This window comes from Quercus lobata, chromosome 4, assembly GCF_001633185.2.
Source record: "Quercus lobata isolate SW786 chromosome 4, ValleyOak3.0 Primary Assembly, whole genome shotgun sequence".
Taxonomy (NCBI): domain Eukaryota; kingdom Viridiplantae; phylum Streptophyta; class Magnoliopsida; order Fagales; family Fagaceae; genus Quercus; species Quercus lobata.
Window position 1 is genome coordinate 22,563,793 of NC_044907.1, and position 20,212 is coordinate 22,584,004.

The 20,212-nt window shown below is 37.3% G+C and overlaps 2 protein-coding genes across 2 annotated transcripts in view; both read left to right on the forward strand.

The window, feature by feature from the left end:
* The first annotated feature begins 1,354 nt into the window (after positions 1 to 1,354).
* On the forward strand, positions 1,355 to 2,146 carry LOC115984847. The gene is made up of 2 exons (XM_031107843.1): positions 1,355 to 1,603; positions 1,694 to 2,146. Exons 1-2 carry the CDS (start codon positions 1,355 to 1,357, stop codon positions 2,144 to 2,146), a joined length of 702 nt encoding a protein of 233 aa, XP_030963703.1.
* Positions 2,147 to 3,844: 1,698 nt separating this feature from the next.
* The window catches only part of LOC115984848, a 33,152-nt gene continuing 16,784 nt past the window's right edge, over positions 3,845 to 20,212 (forward strand). The window contains exons 1-7 of the mRNA XM_031107844.1: positions 3,845 to 3,955; positions 4,153 to 4,239; positions 4,349 to 4,588; positions 4,703 to 4,864; positions 4,969 to 5,022; positions 5,120 to 5,266; positions 5,631 to 5,865. Of these exons, the coding sequence (XP_030963704.1) occupies positions 3,845 to 3,955; positions 4,153 to 4,239; positions 4,349 to 4,588; positions 4,703 to 4,864; positions 4,969 to 5,022; positions 5,120 to 5,266; positions 5,631 to 5,865 (1,036 nt within the window). The remainder of the gene's footprint in view (positions 3,956 to 4,152; positions 4,240 to 4,348; positions 4,589 to 4,702; positions 4,865 to 4,968; positions 5,023 to 5,119; positions 5,267 to 5,630; positions 5,866 to 20,212) is intronic.

The window sequence follows — 20,212 nt, forward strand, 5'->3', positions numbered from 1 at the left end:
TCATAGCTTTGTTATTGAACGCGGCTGCTTCTTTTTGAGGAGTTTGCCACTCACTAACAGAAGTAGTGGGCTTCTCCCATCCTTATTCAACGGAGTTCCAGATTCTCTCATCAATTGATTTTAAGAATGCTTTCATCCTTACTTTCCAATAAGCATAGTTATTCCCATCAAAGTGAGGAGGAATAACAAGAGAATGTCCGTGTTCCATGACAATAGGGATCAAGGATCAGCTTAGGGATCAAGGATCAGCTTAGTGATCAAAAGATCAACAACAAGAGAGCAACCTGCTCTGATACCACTTAATAGTTTTTAGACCCCTTAAAAACACAATTGGATTAACCTAGGTAATTAGCCAAGTTGTTACTTAGTCCAAATTAACAAATCTAGGTTATTACAATCAAAACAATCATATCATGCAAAGCAATGGAAAGATAAATAAGACAATGATATAATCACCCAGGAAACCAAACCGGTAAAAACCTAGGGAGGATTTAACCTAGCTATCCTCAAGGTAAACCTGAATCCACTATGAAAGAATCGAAGTTGTTTAACAGGACTTAGACCACTAACATCCTATTGCTACCCACCAATAAAAACTTACTGACACGACCACGTGCAAGCTCCAAAACCACAGACTCCTTCTTTCTTGGATTCTCCAACAAGTACAAGCACATCCGCTTGTGTTTCTTTAAGTTCTTATGGTAGCAATTGAATGATCATCAAGCTCTTGAAGAAATCTCTTTCTTGATAATCCTAAGCTTGTGTAAAGGAAAACTCCTCACAGATCTCACAAGAGATTTACATAAATAACAATATGAGCAACATTAAAACGTGGCTAGGGTTTGCCTTATATACCTGGGACAAATTAAAAAACTCTAACATTTTAAAACAAATTAGGGCTGAGTTGGAATTCTGCAGAAAACGCATCTGACCTGATTTTCGATTGATTGAGCCAAAGTTTCAATCGATCGAACTAGGCCGAGAAGCATAATTAATTTCTGCATCAGCGTTTTCCAACTTTACATAAATGAACCAACTTTGAGCAAGTCTAAACACGACTAAACATCTTGTTTTGATCATGGTTTGCCACCAATATACATTAGAGTTCTAAATACATAAAATCCTAAGTTTTTAGAACCTAACAAATTTTGTGCCTCCTAGTTATCTATTTCTGTTTGTCTTTGTGTTATCCTTGTTATTCCTTTATTACTTTCTCTATTATCCTCAACAATCTTAGACAATATTTAATATGATGGAAGGAACAAATGATGTTTCAGCACTGAAGATGTTGAATCATGAGTTGGTGAAATTGGATCACTTTGATGGAACCAATTTCTCTTGATGGAAAGACAAGATGAAATTCTTACTTACTGCACTAAAACTTTTTTATGTCTTGGACTCAAATTTGATGCCTTTCCCTACTACAACTGATGAAGACATTGATGAGATAAAGGCACAAAGAAAGAAACAGGTGGAAGACAAACTGATTTGCAGAGGGCACATTCTTAATACTCTTTCGGATTGTCTTTATGATCTCTACACATCAATGAATTCACCGAAGGAGATTAGGAATACTTTGGAGGAAAAGTACAAAACTGAGAAAGTAGGTATGAACAAGTTTATTTTTCAAAAGTACTTTGATTATAAAATGCTTGATAATATTTCAGTTTTGGATCATGTGCATGAGTTATAGATATTGGTCAATAAACTTCATGATTTGTCAATCAATATTTCTGAATCATTCCAAGTAGGAGCAATCATTGCAAAACTCCCACCAAGTTGGAATAATTTTAGGAAGAAGCTTTTGCATATGTCAGAAGATCTCACTTTAGAACAATTCGAACATCATCTCCAAATTGAAGAGGAAAGTTGGGTTAGAGATAGGACTAACACCGATTCTAAAGTGAATGTGAACAATGTGAGCAATGTTCAAAGTGGGAGTTTGAGTAAGACCGATAAGCACTTAAAGGTGAACAAGAGTGGGAGTTGTTTCAAGAAGAACAACTCCAAGAATCCCAGCAAGGACAAGAAGAATCGGACTTGTTTCCATTGTGGAAAGAAAGGTCATTACATTTGCAAATGTAAGCTCTTAAAGAATAAGAAAAAGAATGAAGAAGGCAAAGCCAATGAAACAAATGCCATTTAGGACATTGTTGCTATGATAAGTGGCATACATATTGATATGATCACTGAAGTTCATATGACTGTGATTACAAATCCTTTTGATTGGTGGTTCAATTCGGGTGCAACGGTGTATGTGTGCAACAACAAGGAGCAATTCAAGACTTATGATGAGTCTTCCATAGAACAACAAGTGCTGATGGGCAACCATAATAAAGCAAAGGTTCTTGGAAAGGGCATCATTGAAGTGAAAATGAGTTCCGACAAGATGCTGATCTTAACCAATGTTTTTTATGTCCCTGATATCAAGAAGAGTCTTGTATTTGCCAGTTTGTTATGTAAGAGTGGTGTAAAAGCTGTACTTGAATTGAACAAGTTAATCTTGTCCAAGAATGGGATATTTTTAGGAAAGGGATATGCTATTGATGACATGTACAAACTAAGTATTATTAATAAAGAAGTTTCTAGATGTGCTTATATTGTTGATTCTTCGTATTTGTGACATGCTAGATTAGGACATTTAAATTTCAAATACTTGAAATTTTTGTCAAAGCATGGTATGATTTCATATAAGCATGATGATGAAAAGAAATGTGAGATTTGTATTCAAGCAAAGATGACAAAGAAACATTTTTCTAAGTCAAATTGAAATTCTATTATGCTTAAACTTCTACATTCTGATGTATGTGAATTGAATGGTGTATTAACTAGATGAGGTAAAATGGAATTATTTTACAAAATTTAAACCTCATCTATTCTCACTTCCCACTACTGCTAGCCTGTTTGTTTTGTTGTTAATTTTTTCTAGAAAATAAGACATTTTTCAAAAAGTATTTTCTATAAAACTATCTAATTTTCCTATGTTTGGTTGTAACCTTAAATGTTTTTGAAAACGATCTCCGAATTTCCCTTATTGAACTTGCCATGAAATTAAAGTTGTTTTCCACCAAAATAAAATAGTGGAAAATAATCTCTAAAAATGAGGCATACTTTTTATATTGACAAAAAATCTTTCTTTTGACTTATTTTTCTTATGCTAGTAACCATTGAAAAACATGGAAAACTATTTTCACACAAGGTTTTCCATCAAAACAAACAAACATTCTTATCTCTCCTCCTTCAAATTGAAAAAAATAAAAAAGAGATTCTCTCACAGTTTCTACCTCAAAATTAGCCCATAAGTTTTATACCTCCAAAATTGTTGAGAAACAATCCTAAAATTAAATTATTACAAAATTTCTTATTTATCTCAAATTCTCTAATTTTAACTTAAAACAAGAAACTTCCAAAATTTTAAGCTTGTGGAACTGTTCAAAGAGGGTGAATTATTTCCCTTAAATTTTGACCAATCCTATAAAAAGACAAAGAAACAAAAGAATCGTAGTTGTCAATAGGAAATTAAATAGGATGTTTGTACTCAAAACAGGGTGATCCTTATTATAAAAGTTTTTATGTGTATATATATTGATAAATAGGATGTGAAACAGTTCAAAGAAGATGAACAAATGCATGTTTAAGTATTGCAAAGGGGACAACCAAAGATAGCTATTACATCTCACGTTTAAGTATTGCAAAGGGGACGATCAAAGCTAGCTTTTACATCTCTGTACACCGCAATTTTGATTCTAATATTAGCTAGTCACCCATGGCTCTGCCTTGCGGAAACGGGAGGAGGTGGTCGAGGGCAGTAAAGATGACCTTTTACTTGATCTTTCTCATACCAATGTCATCAGCTGGAAATAGAAACACTAACACCATATTTGGTAAAAAACAAAAACTGGAGGTTCAGCAGCAATTAAAGCGCCTTAACAAGCCCGCTCTTAAATCCATCAAGGTTATTAATCACTTCATTTAACATGTTTGTGTTCTATATAGTATTTTTTGCTTTAGTCTTAGAAGAGTCATTCATGTTTGTGGATTATGGTGTCTACATGACTCCCATGTACAATAGCAATGTAATTTTATTACAACACTAAGAAGAATTCAGACTAATATCAATGTGTGTGTGATGAGAAAATGTATCTGATACAGAGCCCGGATGGAGATATAATCGACTGCGTAGATATCAACAAGCAGCCAGCTTTTGATCATCCTTTGTTAAAAAATCACACAATTCAGGTAACTAGTTTAATTAACTAAATTTCATTTGGTATCACAAATAATTTGATACTTATTGTACGTATGATATGGACCGGGTTTGCATTGGTATCTATGCCAAATGCAATAGATGAGACCAAGTTCTTACCCAGAAGGGTTTTCATTTGATGAAATCAATGACGTCTCTTCAAACTTCGAGCCTGAATTTACTCAGCCATGGCACTTGAATGGAAGGTGCCCAGAAGGAACTATTCCCATAAGAAGAACTAAAGAAGAAGATTTATTAAGGGCAGGCTCTGTAGAAAATTTTGGAAGGAAAAAATACCATACCAACGCTCATACTAGTAATAACGATCCACAAATCCATGAGGTACAACTTAATTTTTAACTAATATTATTAATAGGTTTGAGCTCAATGGTATCTACTATAATGAAGGACACAAGTCAACATTCATAACCTTTATTTTTCTTGTTGAGTTTCTAGTATGCAACGTTAAGTGAGACTGGAGATAAGTATTATGGATTGACGGCAGACATGAACCTGTGGAACCCCTATACCATGGAAGATGCATTTAGCAACTCTCAATTCTGGTTGGCAAAAGGTGAATATGGTCAAGATCTTGATACCATTGAAGCCGGCGCGATGGTATATATAATTTCATCATCCTCTTTTCTTTTAGGCGCATGCTAAATAATTAATTACTAATAATTTTTCATTTTCTTACAAAATTATTTTGTGTGGAAAACCAGGTTTGCGAAGGTCTATATCACGATAAAAACACTAGACTCTTCATATATTGGACTGTACGTGTTTTAATATTTGACTTCCATGCCAGCACTAGCCATGTTTACATATACCATTTCTTTTTTGAAAGCGTCTTTTTTTTAATCATGGCTACAGGATGATGCATATCAGAACACAGGTTGCTATAATCTATTTTGCCCTGGCTTTGTTCAAGTTGACAAAGAGATTGCGATGGGTGCAACTGTCACCCCTTATTCCAAGTATGGTGGTAACCAATATGCACTCAAGTTCTACGTTTGGAAGGTATAGTACAACATTTCAATTTAATTACTTTATTAAATGTACTTTTTTTTCCTTAAGAAAAATTTACAGTAACAAATGTTATTGATATGTTTGAAATTCTTCTAATTTTAGTTAAAATAGTGTATGTCTTAAAAAAATTTTTCCCGGTTTATGTATTTTTATATACAACTTTTTAAATTTAAAGGTTTTTTTTTTTTTTTTTGTGCGAAATTTCTTTTTACCTAATTTATATTTTAAGACGGTGAATTTAAGCTGTTGTTCTACACAAAAAGATTCATTTGTTTTCTCTTTCATTAGTCTTTATACCTTTATTTATCATTCAAAATATTACAAACTGATTTGCATGACATGTGCAATGAGGTAGGACATTTATGGAAGGGGAGACTGGTGGATGAATATTAACCACAGAAAATTTGGATATTGGCCATCTTCCATATTCTCGATCCTGTCTGATAGTGCTTCACAAGTTAGATGGGGAGGAGAGATCCTAAATTATAATTCAGGAGGGCAGCACACCACAACACAAATGGGTAGTGGCCATTTCGCAGAAGAAGGGGCCGGCAAGGCTAGTTTCTTCAAAAATCTCAATGTCATTGATGGTAAACAAATTGAAAGGGCTCCCCGGAACCCTGTGATATTGATGACGAAACCCAATTGCTATAATATCATAGATTATGGAGGCTTCTTTTATTTTGGTGGTCCGGGTAGAAACCCTAATTGTCCGTGATCATTGTTTCAAAATAAAGAAGAAAGAGGGAAATATAATAAGAGGGCAATTATTTTCTTCTCCTTTCCATGTCACACCAAATGTACCTACAAGCCATATGTCATATAAGACTCTCTGATTCATTAATATATAAAAAAGTTATTCTATGGAGTAGTTAAAATTTGAAATTATGTGATTTAATATAGTGGAAGTTAAGATTGTATAATTTGTATGGTATAGTATATATACGCATGCTTTCCTCCGTTCCAAACAAAGAGTTCTCATCCTCTTCCCCATTCATTCTACCTTGGTGTGCTCTGAGAGTGTGTATCTCTTCCATTATATGTGGTGTATTAGTGTTTGGGAATGTGATTATGTAAAGACCCACCAACTTCAAAAACATGGTATCAAAGCTAGTAGATTCGTGGTGAGAACAACATTTTTCCAATTAGATGGCAACATTTTTAATTTTCATGGGTTACCAATTTTTTATATTTGTTTATAATTGGAATATCTAAAGGAAGGTGTTTCTCAAATCCCAACATGTATGGTAGATAGTGGTAAGTGGTAACATGACCAAAAGAATGTTAAAGAGCATGAGAATGTCCAAAGAAGTTTGGGATGAACCTGCTCATGCAGTCTATTTGACTAATTTTAGTCTCACATAAGGATTATATGGGGAAGAACCCCGCGATTTCTCACTTATGTTTGTTTGGGAGCATTGTATATATGCATGTACCGGATCAAGAAAGGTCCAAGCTAGATAACCATAGTGAGAAGTATGTGTTTATAGGTATGATCCAAGCTCTAAGGGTTTTAAGTTGTGAAATTCAAGTACCATAAATCAATTGGGATGTGGAATTTGATGAAGAATGCATATGGAATTGGAGCACCCAAAAAGAAGAAAAATATCATTTTTTTTCCCATTTATTTAATGAAGATAAGCAGATGAATAAAGTTCTAGATGAGCTTCCACTCCACCTTCTTCACTAGCATCCCTTATTTATGAAAGTTCATCTTCAAGATCATCACTAGATGGATTCTAGTGAAAGACTAAGGAAATTGGGAATTTTCAAGGATATCTATGAGTCAAAGGAGAATAAAGATGATATCACTCTTTTTCTAATAAGTTGTGCAAGATTTGAAATAGAAAAATACAAATATATATATATTATAAAAGGTTATAGGACGTTTATTTGAACCTTCACTTTAGTTTTCTAGTTTCAAAATTCATTGTTACTAATGATGCAAAAAATCCTCAGTCGAACTCCTTATCTATATGGATGGACGACATTAACACAGCAGCCATGAGATCCTACAAAAAAGGATAAGGTTCTCAAAGCATACGGTGTGGTGTGTGCCAAAGGACCTTCAACGAGCTAGTCAATAAGATTAGAGCTTAACTGTACAGAGGAATTGCTATTTGGCTAGAGAATTGTAGTGCGTATGTTGCAAAACAATTGCGTACCTTAGCTCTGGTTGTTTGTGCCTTTTTATAGGCCTTTGTCCCTCATTATGGGGATAAATGCTGACCTTAATGGACTTGTATCCGTTGGGAAAAAATGTTGGGGCATTGTAGGATTTAATGTCCTTTTGCACATTGGTCTGTCCATTACGCTTTTGCTTGTCTCTCAGGTGAGCTGTTACCCATGTTATTTATGGGAAGCTCTTTTAATGCTAACTACCCATGTTCATGTAGGCGCAAGTGCCCGTGACAAGTCTTTTGGGGTTCCCCAAAAACCCATGGTGTTAATGCCCTACAGTGGCCGACTACCCATCGTGGTAACACTCAATCCCTTATTTATGAAAGTTTGAGCTCAGGTGCTGTGAAATGAGGTTGAAAAGGGTACCTCTAGTGTGTGACTTGAATTGAGTCAATTTTAGCCTATAATTAACAAAGGTAAGTGAAGTCACCACCAATCATTGGATTTTTTCTAAGGTATGATTGGTCACCTAACTCTATTTGATTTTATTACCAATCCTAGGCTAAGAAAAAGTTGTTTTTACTAATCTAATACGGACAAGTAAAAAATCTTGATTCTTGAGTTTAAAAATCCGATTACGTGTATGGAAGGTGTTAGGCACCCTGCAACGCTTGTCCGGAGACAATCCTTTGTTTTTGTAAAATCTTAATTTTCAGACATTGGCAATTAAAACAAGCTATTGGCATTAGCTCATGAGGCTTCAAAGAATTGGGCTTCGAGGTTTGATTTTGGAAGGGTGTGATCTCTATCAATGTTTCACTAGCACATTTGTAATTATTGCCAAATATCCACAACGAAAATCAGCAACATCTCACCTTATTTTCGTGGAGAAAATATAGCAGCATTTCACCTCTAGTGCGTTATTGCACACAAAACGCTATCCTCACTAAGCTTTCACTGTAAGAATACCGCAACAAAAGTGCCCCATTTACATGGCAAAAATTCGGTAGAGTTTTGCGTTTGGTGTGCTATGGCACACTAGCAAAGCTTCTTGCCTAAGTATACAAAATGCGTTAGCATGTTCGTACGAGGGCAAGTTGAAGCTCACCAAAGCATCAAGCATGTTGATGCATGTCGCATATACAAGGAAACTGATGTCACTAGCTGACATGGATCAAGACAAACACACCATGATGATCATGCACACGATGTAGTACGAATATGCACCTAAAGTAGTCGCCTTGTGTTCATACCCACACTACAAGGTTAAGAGCACCCATGATCACGAGAGGGCTGCTCTCCTAACCATGGGAGTCCATCATAAAAAGTGTATGACTACCCACAAACAAAAAAACACACATATATATATACAGACACACACACACACACACACACACACACACACACACACATCATGCACAATGCAAGCACACAAAGTAGGGAACGTTGTGATTAATTTCGTTCTGCACTGGCCAAAATGGCTAGAAAATTTTGTTCTAGTCACTTAGCCAGTACGAATTACCCCCTCGTTCCACCTCGGATTGAATTTTGGTTCATTCCGGCTTGGCTTGTTTCGTTGAATTTCGGCTGATATATCAATTCCGGGTGGTACTGAAAAGAACATACCTTTTTACGTTTTAAATGATTTTTGCTGAATGATATGATCCTGTGGCAGCAGTCACTAACACGTTGTTGGTTTCTTGAAGGAACCCACCTCCTCACAACTGGTAGCTTCTCCTTTTTTTTTGCTTCTTCTGTGTTTTTGTGTTCTTTGCTTCTTCTCTTCTTCTTTTTTAGTCCTTTGCGAGTAGTCTGCCTTCACTGCCTTGTATTGATTTATTGTTTAATAGTTAATACATTAATTTCTTTTAGTTAATACTTTAATTCCAAACCAGACATTGCCAATGCTCCAAGGGTATGCCTAGCAAGGTATGGGAAATGTAAATCAAACAATGCCATACTCAAGGAACGTGGCCCAAGCAAGGTATAAGAAAGATAAAGCATACATGCCTACATCCAAAGGGTATGGTCCAACAAGGTTGAAAGTTCAAATAGTGTAAAAACACCCTTGAATGTTTAGACCCCCAATTTACAAATTAACCAATTCAAGTTTTATGTCAAACAACTAGTGTGTGGAAAATGAACAAAAGCTATAAAACAGAATTGGTAAACAATCTAAGCCAATTTAAAATCACAACCCACAACAGATAATAAAAGGCAAAGATAAAAGGGAAGGAAGATGCAAACACAAGGACAACACGTGATGTGTTATCGAAGAGGAAACCGAAGCCCTCGGCATAAAACCTCTCCGCCGCCCTCCAAGCGGTAAGTAATCCACTAGAAAATGTAGTTGGGATACATGGACAGCAATAAACCCTCCAAGCCTAATCTACCCAGTGCACCTAAGCCTTCCAAGCTTCTTGCTCCAACGAGGTTGTGCCGAATCTATTTCTTCTCTAGCTTCCCGGATTCCGCTGCTTGACCATAGCATCAACCAATGTAAATTGGTTCCTTCCTAACTGCTTCCCAGAACACCAAATAACCCTCTTACAGTAATGGATATAGTGAGAAAAGGTTTTTGTAAAATGCCTCTCAAGGATTTAACAATGGAGAGGAAGAGAGTTGAGGAATTTGAAGAGACTCTTATGTAAAGATTGTAGATGAATCAATCTTGTTTTACTCTAGGGTTTCTCTCTCAAAATTCTCTCTGGAAGCTCTCTTTCTTTTGTGGGTATAAGGGTTATTTATACTGGGGTGAGAAAAGAATGTGAAACGTCAGGTTTTTCAAAACAGGGGTGGCTCGCGGCTTGGCCTCGCGGCTTGATTGAGTCGCGAGATCCAACCGCACGATAACAGAACGGCCAGTTGTCCTATTTTGTCCTGTAGTGCTCCAGCTAGCATGACGCTTCAACTTCTGGCATGCTTTCTAGCATGCTTGGCACGTGTGCTGCTTTTGGCGACTTGCAACCGCGAGTCACCTGCGTGATCTAGTCGCGAGACTCTGTTTTCTTGCACACTCTTGAGCATTCAACACTCTATCTCACTCACTACCCTTACAACAAACCCACCCAAATATAGGGTTACTAATTGCTGAAATACAAGCAAATTTGGCACGGAATAAAGCCAATAAGATAGTTGATTAAATTCAACCTTACAATCTCCCCCTTTGGCTATTCTGTGACAAAACCCTAAAACAGACTCTAGACTTAACATGTGAGTTGGGAATAGTTGAGCAAAACTCACTCACACCTAATTCTAGAAACTGTGAGGCACTTGAATCATATGAACATGAAACTTCTGAAACACAACAATACACCATGATCATTGTATGCAAAAAACATGAAATGCATATGAAACAGGCATAAGGTGATCAAGCAAGGATGAAGTTAAGAAACAAACCATGGCTTGATCAAACAAGTAATCACTACAAGGTAGTGATCACAATGCTCATTCACACTTGGAATGAACACTTGAACATACAAGCTAACAAGAACAATGCAAGTTACTTGTATGCCCAACACTCAACCAATGCATAATACACTAAGTATGTGCATCTAGGAACAATCCTACAAGGGCACAAAAGTGACAGTGCTTAACCAGAAAATGCATGACATTTGGATAGAAGTACTGATTTAACAAAATCATAGAGGCTGCATAAAGCATGGTACAAACCATAAAGTCTACAAGAAAAAAAAATATAAACCCTAAAAGCTTACAAAAGCAACATGGGTACAAATACAATATACACAGAACAACAACTTAAACTGAAAAACAACTTAAAGTAAAGTATTAAAACTGCTTGCAGAAACACTCCCCCTTAGGTAATATCCTCCCCCTCTGATCAAGCTATCACTCCCCCTTTCATCCCTTATGACATCATCTCCCCCTTTTTGTCATGGAATAGCTACATATTCTCTTCTAGCTTCCTCTGAATCTGATCCAATTGAGTTTGGAGTGAGGTAAACTTCATATCCCATCGAGTGCTGTGATGGTGTAGAGTAGATGTGAGTCCGGACATCTTGGTATTCAACTCGTGTACAGAGGATACAATGTGATCAAGTTTTTTGTCAAGGGAGAGGGTGCTGAAATGCGAACCACTATGAGATGTGGAAGTTTCCAGTTTGGCTCTCTTCTAACTATGACCAATGCTTACGTTGAATGTACGGATATTGATTGGACTCGGTTTTGAGCAAGGAGATTCATCTGCCGTTGGATAAATTCCTTTGAGCTTCAAGATCCTTGAAATGAGACAGCAGAAAGGAACACATATTCGGGACTCAGTTCGTAGAACCGTTTTGCGCAGAACATGAAAGATATGTCAATTTCTACATCAGAGATTAGGTCATGAAGAAACAAGGCACGTCCGAGGTTCATATACCCAGTGCTTGATAGGGGGTACAAATTGTGAAACATCACAATTGTAAGCACTCTCAGTTTTGAAGGAAGAGAGGAAACACTGACGGAGTTTCCATTGGATGAGAATTCCAAGTCTTGTCTAAGACCCTCCTTAAGGAGTTCCTCATCAGGACAAAGATCATCATAAATCGGTGAGTGTCGAAGCATTGGTCAGTTGATGTGAAGGATCTTTACCAAATATGCAGGAGAGACTGAAAAACTCTTTTTCCTAACCCAGCACTTAAGTTCTTCTCCTTCCACAATCGCGTTGGCATAAAATTCCTTTACCAAATTCTCATAAGCGTCATCTAGATTAGAGAGAAGGTAATTCCAATCCTTGTGAGCAAACCATTTCGGAATGTCAGTGTCATGAAGTGATGATTGGTCAACAGGTCTTTCCAGTAATGGTGTAGCATTTCAAAAATAATTCTCATGAGACTGAAAGGCAGCATAGGATCTGAACTTGTTAGGATCGAACCCTCTTGATGAAGAACAAGTCCCTTTTATTTGAGGTGAGTAGTCATCGACATCAATGACAGGTTCCTTTCCTTTGGAGCTACCTCCTTTCACAGCTGCTTTCTTGAATGGAGACATTTCCAGTCTGTATCATGTAATAGAGGAAAAGAAAGAACACAATCCAACAGACATTTTTAGCAGTGGGTTAGTGTCAAATTAGGGATAATGAAGAAAATGCTAAGAGCTAGATGGAAATGACCAGAAAATAACAATGAGGGACAAAAATGACCCAAATGTTGCTATAATATAAAGTGGATTAGATTAAAACCACACAAAAATGAGAACAGTAGACACTTAAGTAACCAACCACGGGTAAGAGATATATGAATACCAAATAGAACACAAAAACCATGATGAAAAGGCAATAACTGAGAAAAACAAAGAGTAGAGGACAAAACCCATACCTTTCCTTGAAGATTGATTGAATGGTAACAAATTGGTGAAAAAATTTGAAGATTACCACAGTGATGTTGAATTAGTGAAAGTAAGACCAGAAAGTGAACAGACACAGAGTGCGAGACAAGAAAATGAGGACCCCTTTTTGAGAATAGTGTTGAAAACGAGCTCATTTTGCAAAACACGTGATTTTCGCGACTGAGGTAAGTCGCCAGAGAGTCGCCAAGATTACCCGCCAAAACACTTCAAATCGAAAATTTGAAAAATTTTGCTAAGTGTTTTTCGCGACTAGAAGTCTTACTCGCGAGGGAGCCGCGAGCTGAGCCGCGAAAATCTCTGTGTACCCCTCGTAACTGGACCTTCCACTCGTGAACAAGTCGCCAAAATTGACCCACGAGCTCGCGACTGTGGCATGCGACTTGACTTATCTGCGACTGAGTAGCCAAAACAGGGCAAAAATGTTTTTTGAAATTTTCAGTTTTTGAAGAACAAAATACTTTCCAAAAACACCTAAAACACTCAAAAATATTTTTGTTCTTGAATCAACAAAGATTGAGCATGTGAAAACACATTTTATCAAGTACAATCACACAAATGAATATGGCATTTATTGAACATAAACTTATGTGTTGTGGATATCAACAATGAGATAGTCCTTAGTCTAATGTGAAGCTTCAATGATCAATTCAACCAAGGCATACACAATTAGCACTAGATCATGTGACCCATTTCAATTATAGAAGTATGCATATATGACCTCCCACAAGACTTGATATCATAACTTGGAGCTTTACATTTGACTCCACTTTCAATCATAACATTTGATCTTTTTGGTCCTTTTAAGACAATCACCTCTTATTGTGAGAGTGATATTTGATATTTCACTTTGATGAGATAGCCTTTGGCTTTTTGAAAAATCATTCACGTAAATTTTTAGTCGCTTTCCCTTTTTCCTAGTCAAATACTAGTATGTGTGACAGGCTTTTGCAGCTCAATATCTCTTTTCATTTGGAGATTTACATTTGGTGAGCTCTTTTTAGCAAAAAAAATAAAGAGTGGGAAGATATATAGGCACAAGTCTATGCAAGTCTCAAGATCAACATAACCATTCACTAATCATTCATGACAAGTTCGAAGATCTATTTACAACAGTCACATAGATTTCAAGATTTCTTCTACAGTGATAAGAGTGCAAAGAAACAAGCTACGCTCGTAAATGCACAAAACCATTAGCACAAAGGTACAAGGCAAAATAAGTTTTGAGACAAAACTTTAACAATGTCGATCAAAGTTTTTGATTTTCTTCTTTTTATGTGGTTTTTGGATTTTTTGACACATAAGAAAGAAAATATTGATCAAAGACAACAATGTAAAAATAACAAAAGCAAACAAAGCAGTTAACATCCAATAGAATCATGCTATACAAAAAGCCAACAAAGTAGTGTGTGCCCCAACACAAACAAAACTAACACATTGTAAATATGTGAAGCACACATCACACAAGAGATTCAAGGAATTGTACCAACACCAATGGTCTTACGGAGGGATTCAAACCGTGGACCATTGGGAGGCTTGGTGAAGATGTCCGCCTTTTGATTGTCGGTGTGTATGAATTCAAGACACACAACTCTTTCCTCTACCAAATCTCGAATGAAATGGTAACATATCTCTATATGTTTAGAATTTGAATGCTGGACAAGATTCTTGGAAAGATTGATGGCACTGGTGTTGTCACAGAAGACACACATCGTCTCTTGAGGAATTCCATAGTCATGAAGTAATTTCTTCATCCAAAGAAGCTGGGTGCAGTAACTTCCAGCAGCAATGTACTCTGCTTTAGTAGTAGAGAGAGACATGGAATTTTGTTTCTTGCTCATCCACGAGACAAGATTGTTACCAAGGTAGAAGCAGCCTCCTGAAGTACTCTTCCGATCATCCACACTACCAGCCCAGTCAGCATTTGAATACCTGGCAAGACAAGCATTTGAGTCTTTTGAATACCACAGACCATAGTTTGAAGTTCCATTAATATATCGAATAATTCGCTTAACCACAGTCAGGTGTGATTCCTTTCGATTAGCTTGATATCTGGCACAAACACCAACGCTGAATGCAATGTCCGGTCTACTAGCTGTAAGATAGAGTAAACTCCCAATGATACTCCTATATAAGGTAGGACTTACTTCCACTCCAGAAGAATCAACATTCAGTTTAGTAGACGAGCTCATGGGAGTAGAGGCATGTTTTTTGGAGTCTAGTCCAAACTTCTTGACAATGTTTCTAGCATACTTCTCTTGTGAAACGAATATACCTTCCTTGAGTTGTTTGACTTGAAGGCCCAAGAAAAATGTGAGTTCCCCCACCATACTCATCTCAAATTCTTTCTTCATCTCCTCAAAGAATTCAATAGCTCGATCTTCAATGGTAGCACCAAACACTATGTCATCAATATAAACTTGTGCCACAAGGAGATAATCTTCATCATTTTTGACAAACAAAGTTTGGTCGGCATATCCCCTTTTGAATCCTCTATCTAGGAGGTAATGTGTAAGTCGATCATATCAAGCTCTAGGTGCTTGTTTTAAGCCATAATAGGGCTTTCTTCAATCTCAACACATGATCAGGAAAGTGAGGATCCTCAAATCCTTTTGGTTGCTTAACAAACACTTCTTCATTCAGATATCCATTTAGAAATGCACATTTTACATCCATTTGATAGAGTTTGAAGTTCATAGTGCATGCAATGGACATGAGAATTCGAATAAACTCAAGTCTTGCCATAGGAGCAAAGGATTCATCAAAGTCTACTCCTTCTACTTGAGTGTATCCTTGAGCTACTAACTGAGATTTATTCCGTATTATCTCTCCATCTTCATCGGTTTTGTTTTTGAATATCCATTTCGTGCTTATGACATGAACATTTTCAGGCCTTGGAGCAAGTTCCCACACATCATTCCTCACAAACTGATTCAGCTCTTCATGCATTGACTGAACCCAATTCTCATCTTGAAGAACCTTCTCTACCCTTTTTGGCTCAAATTGAGTAAGGTAGCAATGATATGTTACATGATTGGCCAAAAGGATGTTTCCTTTTTTGAGATGAAGACCTTCATCTAGAGACCCTATGATGTTGCTTTTTTGGATGGTTCTTAATCACTCTTGATGATGGCTTCTTTGATGTGGAGACTTCATTACTCCGTGAGATGGGAGGATGGACTTCCGGAGGAGTAAGAGGACTTGATGTTCTAGACATCGATCTTGTTTCCATTCTTGGGTTCATGGGAGTTGATTCTTCTTTTGGTGTAGATTCTTCAACTTCTATATCAAGAGCTTCAACCTCAACATCGGGTTCTTTGGTGCTCAGCCCTTCTCCATCATCAATCATCTCCACCTTAGATAAGGCATCATCAATCTTGACATGGATGGACTCCATCACTGTCTTAGTTCTCTTGTTAAAAACTCTATACGCCCGACTCGTAGTAGAGTACCCAAGAAAAATACCTTCATCACTTTTTGCATCAAACTTCCCAAGATTCTCCCGATCATTTAGGATATAACATTTGCTTCCAAACGCTCAGAAATACTTTACTCTAGGCTTCTTTCCATTCCAAATCTCATAGGCGGTCTTCTTTGTTCCTACTCAGAAAAATATTCTATTGCCAATGTGACACGAGGTGTTTACAGCTTCTCCCTAAAACTTTTGAGGTATTTACTTGTTAAGTAACATGACTCTTGCCATTTCCTGAATCACCCGATTCTTTCTCTCTACCACTCCATTTTGTTGAGGAGTTTTGGGGGTTGAAAATTCCTTTTTGATTCCATTCTTTTCACAGAAAGACTCAAATCTTGCATTCTCAAATTCCCTCCCATGATCACTTCTTATCTTGGCAATAGGGACCCTTCTCTTGTTTTGTAGTTTCTTGCACAGAATTTCCAACCTTTCACATGCTTCTGATTTTTCTCTAAGAAATTCAACCCAAGTGTATCTTGAGTAATCATCCACAATGACCATAATGTACCTCTTTCCTCCTAGACTTTCAGTTCTGGTAGGCCCCATTAGATCAACATGAAGTAACTCTAAACACCGAGAAGTGTCAATCACATTCACCATGTGATGACTTGCCTTTGTTTGCTTTCCCATTTGACATGCACCACAAATAGTCTTCTTCACCTTTCCAAACTTAGGAAGTCCCTCAACTGCTTCAAGTTTGGACACTTTAGCTACTTGTTTGAAATTTGCATGCCCAAATCTGTGATGCCAAAGTTCCAACATGTCAACACGAGCACTTCTACACGAAATGGGTGCCGTAGGAACTACTCCATAGCAGTTGTCTGTAGTCCGATTTCCCTCCAAGACTTAAATCCCTTCTTCATTGATGATTAAGTATCCCTTCTTAGAGAATTGTACCAGGAAATGCTCATCACATATTTGAGTGATGCTCAGAAGATTTGCCTTCAGCCCTTTGATGTATAACACATCTTTCAACAGAGGTAATCCAGGTATCTTGATAGTCCCTTTACCGAGAACTTGAGCATGACTTCCATCACCAAAAGTCACATAGTCACCAACCTTTTCTTTGAGTGTCTTAAACAGTGACTTATCCCCTGTCATATGACGAGAACAACCGCTGTCAAGATACCACAAGCATGAATTAAATACCTTCAATGAGGTATGCACAAATAAGCTCACATGAGACAAACATTCTTGACCTTCAAACAGAATCTTATCATCAGTTTTCATGCTTCTGTTAGATTGACCTTTCATTTTCAGACTCTCAATCATCTCACATAACATTCTTTTCTTTCTTTTGTATTTCTTAATCAACGATTTAGATTCAGATATGCTACTGTATAAGATGTGATTCTTATTTTCAAAATATTTCAGCATGTGAACAAATATCCTAGCATATTTCTTTGTTTTTAACAACTCTACGAGTTCATTGTTAAGACACCCTTTAAACATACTCATAGAGTCATTTTCACAAACACTTAAACTACAATTCAGCTTGGCATTTTCCATAACAGCATTCATAACAAAGGGATCTAGGATCGCACTTAGATAATTAAACCACAACAAGTGCACCTGCTCTGATACCAATTGAAAGTTCACATAGTGTAAAAACACCCTTGAACATTTAGACCCCTAATTTACAAATTAACCAATTCAAGCTTTATGTCAAACAACTAGTGTGCGGAAAATAAACAAAAGCTATAAAATAGAATTGGTAAACAATTTAACCCAATTTAAAATCACAACCCACAGTAGATAATAAAAGGCAAAGATAAAAGGGAAGAAAGATGCAAACACAAGGACAACACACGATGTGTTATCGAAGAGGAAATCGAAACCCTCGGCATAAAACCACTCCGCCGCCCTCCAAGCGGTAAGTTGGGATACATGGATAGCAATAGACCCTCCAAGCCTAATCTACCCAGTGCACCTAAGCCCTCCAAGCTTCTTGCTCCAACAAGATTGCGCCGAACCTATTTCTTCTCTAGCTTCCTAGATTCCACTACTTGACCATAGCATCAACCAATGTAAATTGGTTCCTTCCTAACTGCTTCCCAGAACACCAAACAGCCCTCTCACAGTAATGGATATGGTGAGAAAAGGTTTTGGTAAAATGCCTCTCAAGGGTTTAACAATGGAGAGGAAGAGAGTTGAGGAATTTGAAGAGACTTTTATGTAAAAATTGTAGATGAATCAATCTTGTTTTACTCTAGGGTTTCTCTCTCAAAATTCTCTTTGGAAACTCTCTTTCTTTTGTGGGTATAAGGGGTATTTATATTGGGGTGAGAAAAGAATGTGAAACGTCAGGTTTTTCAAAACAGGGTGGCTCGCGGCTTGACTGAGTCGCGAGATCTAGCCGCGCGATAACAGAACGGCCAATTGTCCTATTTTTTCCTGTAGTGCTCCAGCTAGCATGACGCTTCAACTTTTGGCATGCTTTGCACGTGTGTTGCTTCTGGCGGCTTGCAGCCACGAGTCACCCGTGAGATCTAGTCGCGAGACTCTGTTTTCTTGCACACTTTTAAGCATTCAACACTCTATCTCACTCACTACCCTTACAACAAACCCACCTAAATACAGGGTTACTAATTGCTAAAATACAAGTAAATTTGGCACGGAATAAAGCCAATAAGATAGTTGATTAAATTCAATCTTACAAAGGTATTGAAAAGATAAAACAGACATTGCCATACCCTAGGAATGTGACCCAAGCAAGATAAAAGAGAGCAACCCTACCCTAGATACATGGTTCTAAAGAAAAAGGTTGAGAGAGGGAAAAAGATAACTACATGGAGAGACTAAGCCTCCTAATCTACTGAACATTGCCCTTTTTGGGCTTGCGTCTTCTTGCATGCTTTTTTGCCCTTCTTAACTTGCATTTTAGAAGTTGCACCCTCGCTTCAATAAAGGAAACAAAAAGCCAGTAGATAGGCAAAAGAGATAACAAAGAAACAAAGAAAGCACATAAAAGGGGAAACAAGCATGTTATCTGTGGAGGGGTTTGGGCCCAAAAAATTAGTACTAACCCATTTAACTTAGGCCCAAGATTGGCCTGAGTAGCCAAAACCAGCCCATAAGATGGAAGTGGACCTCGAACTTGGTTAGAGTGAGCTCAACCCGGCAACATGTGTATTGGGACATAGAAATTATTGTTCGGGGGAATCCTATAGCGCTTTGCCTACTACTGATTGATGAGGTGGTGGGAAATCGATGAAGAAATGATTAAACTAAAGTCAATTGCTGAGAGTTGTTAGTGCCTTTGGGGAACTTGCTACCAAATGCTATTTGACATCTGGAACAAGTTTCAAGAGAATCCTCAGAAGGCATGTTGATTCCTCGGGATTCTGGAAAAAGTGGAGATGCATGAAAACTGGTGAAACAATAATGATTAGTACTCCACTAAGGAGAGATTATATAAGGGAAGGGAAGGCAAACAAGAAGGGTTGGTTGGAAACTTGAAAAAAAGGGGGAAATACTGGGAAAAGAGTGAAAACACAAAGAGAGGGAGTGTGAGCAAAGAGGGAAGAAGAAGAACTACCAGATGGTAAGGTTTATAGGTCCAAAAGTTCACAAAAAATATACAATTTGGACTATCTAGTTGGTGTTTGGAGCCCTACTCGTAGGACTGTTAGGAAGCCCATTAATAAATGAATTGGGGGCCCAAATCCTTTGCCTAAGATTACAGCTCTCATAGGTTTGGAAACCACATTATCAAACAAACATATTATCACACAAAAGAGGGTGTCCTAGAAGGACAAATGTAGCTTTGGATTGGTGTCCATAGTTCCATTACATTGAAGTATGGACGACATGCATGCCGTCAAGCAAAGTTCCTAAAAGGGACTTGAGATCTCTTGTACAAAAGACGAGTGCAAACCCACACGAGATTATATGTAGGAACTAAGCTTGATGACACAAACAAGCATACAAAGACACATTCATAAACATATAAGTAAGGATGTAAAGATGCAAAGAAGCATAGAAGCCTAACAAGATGG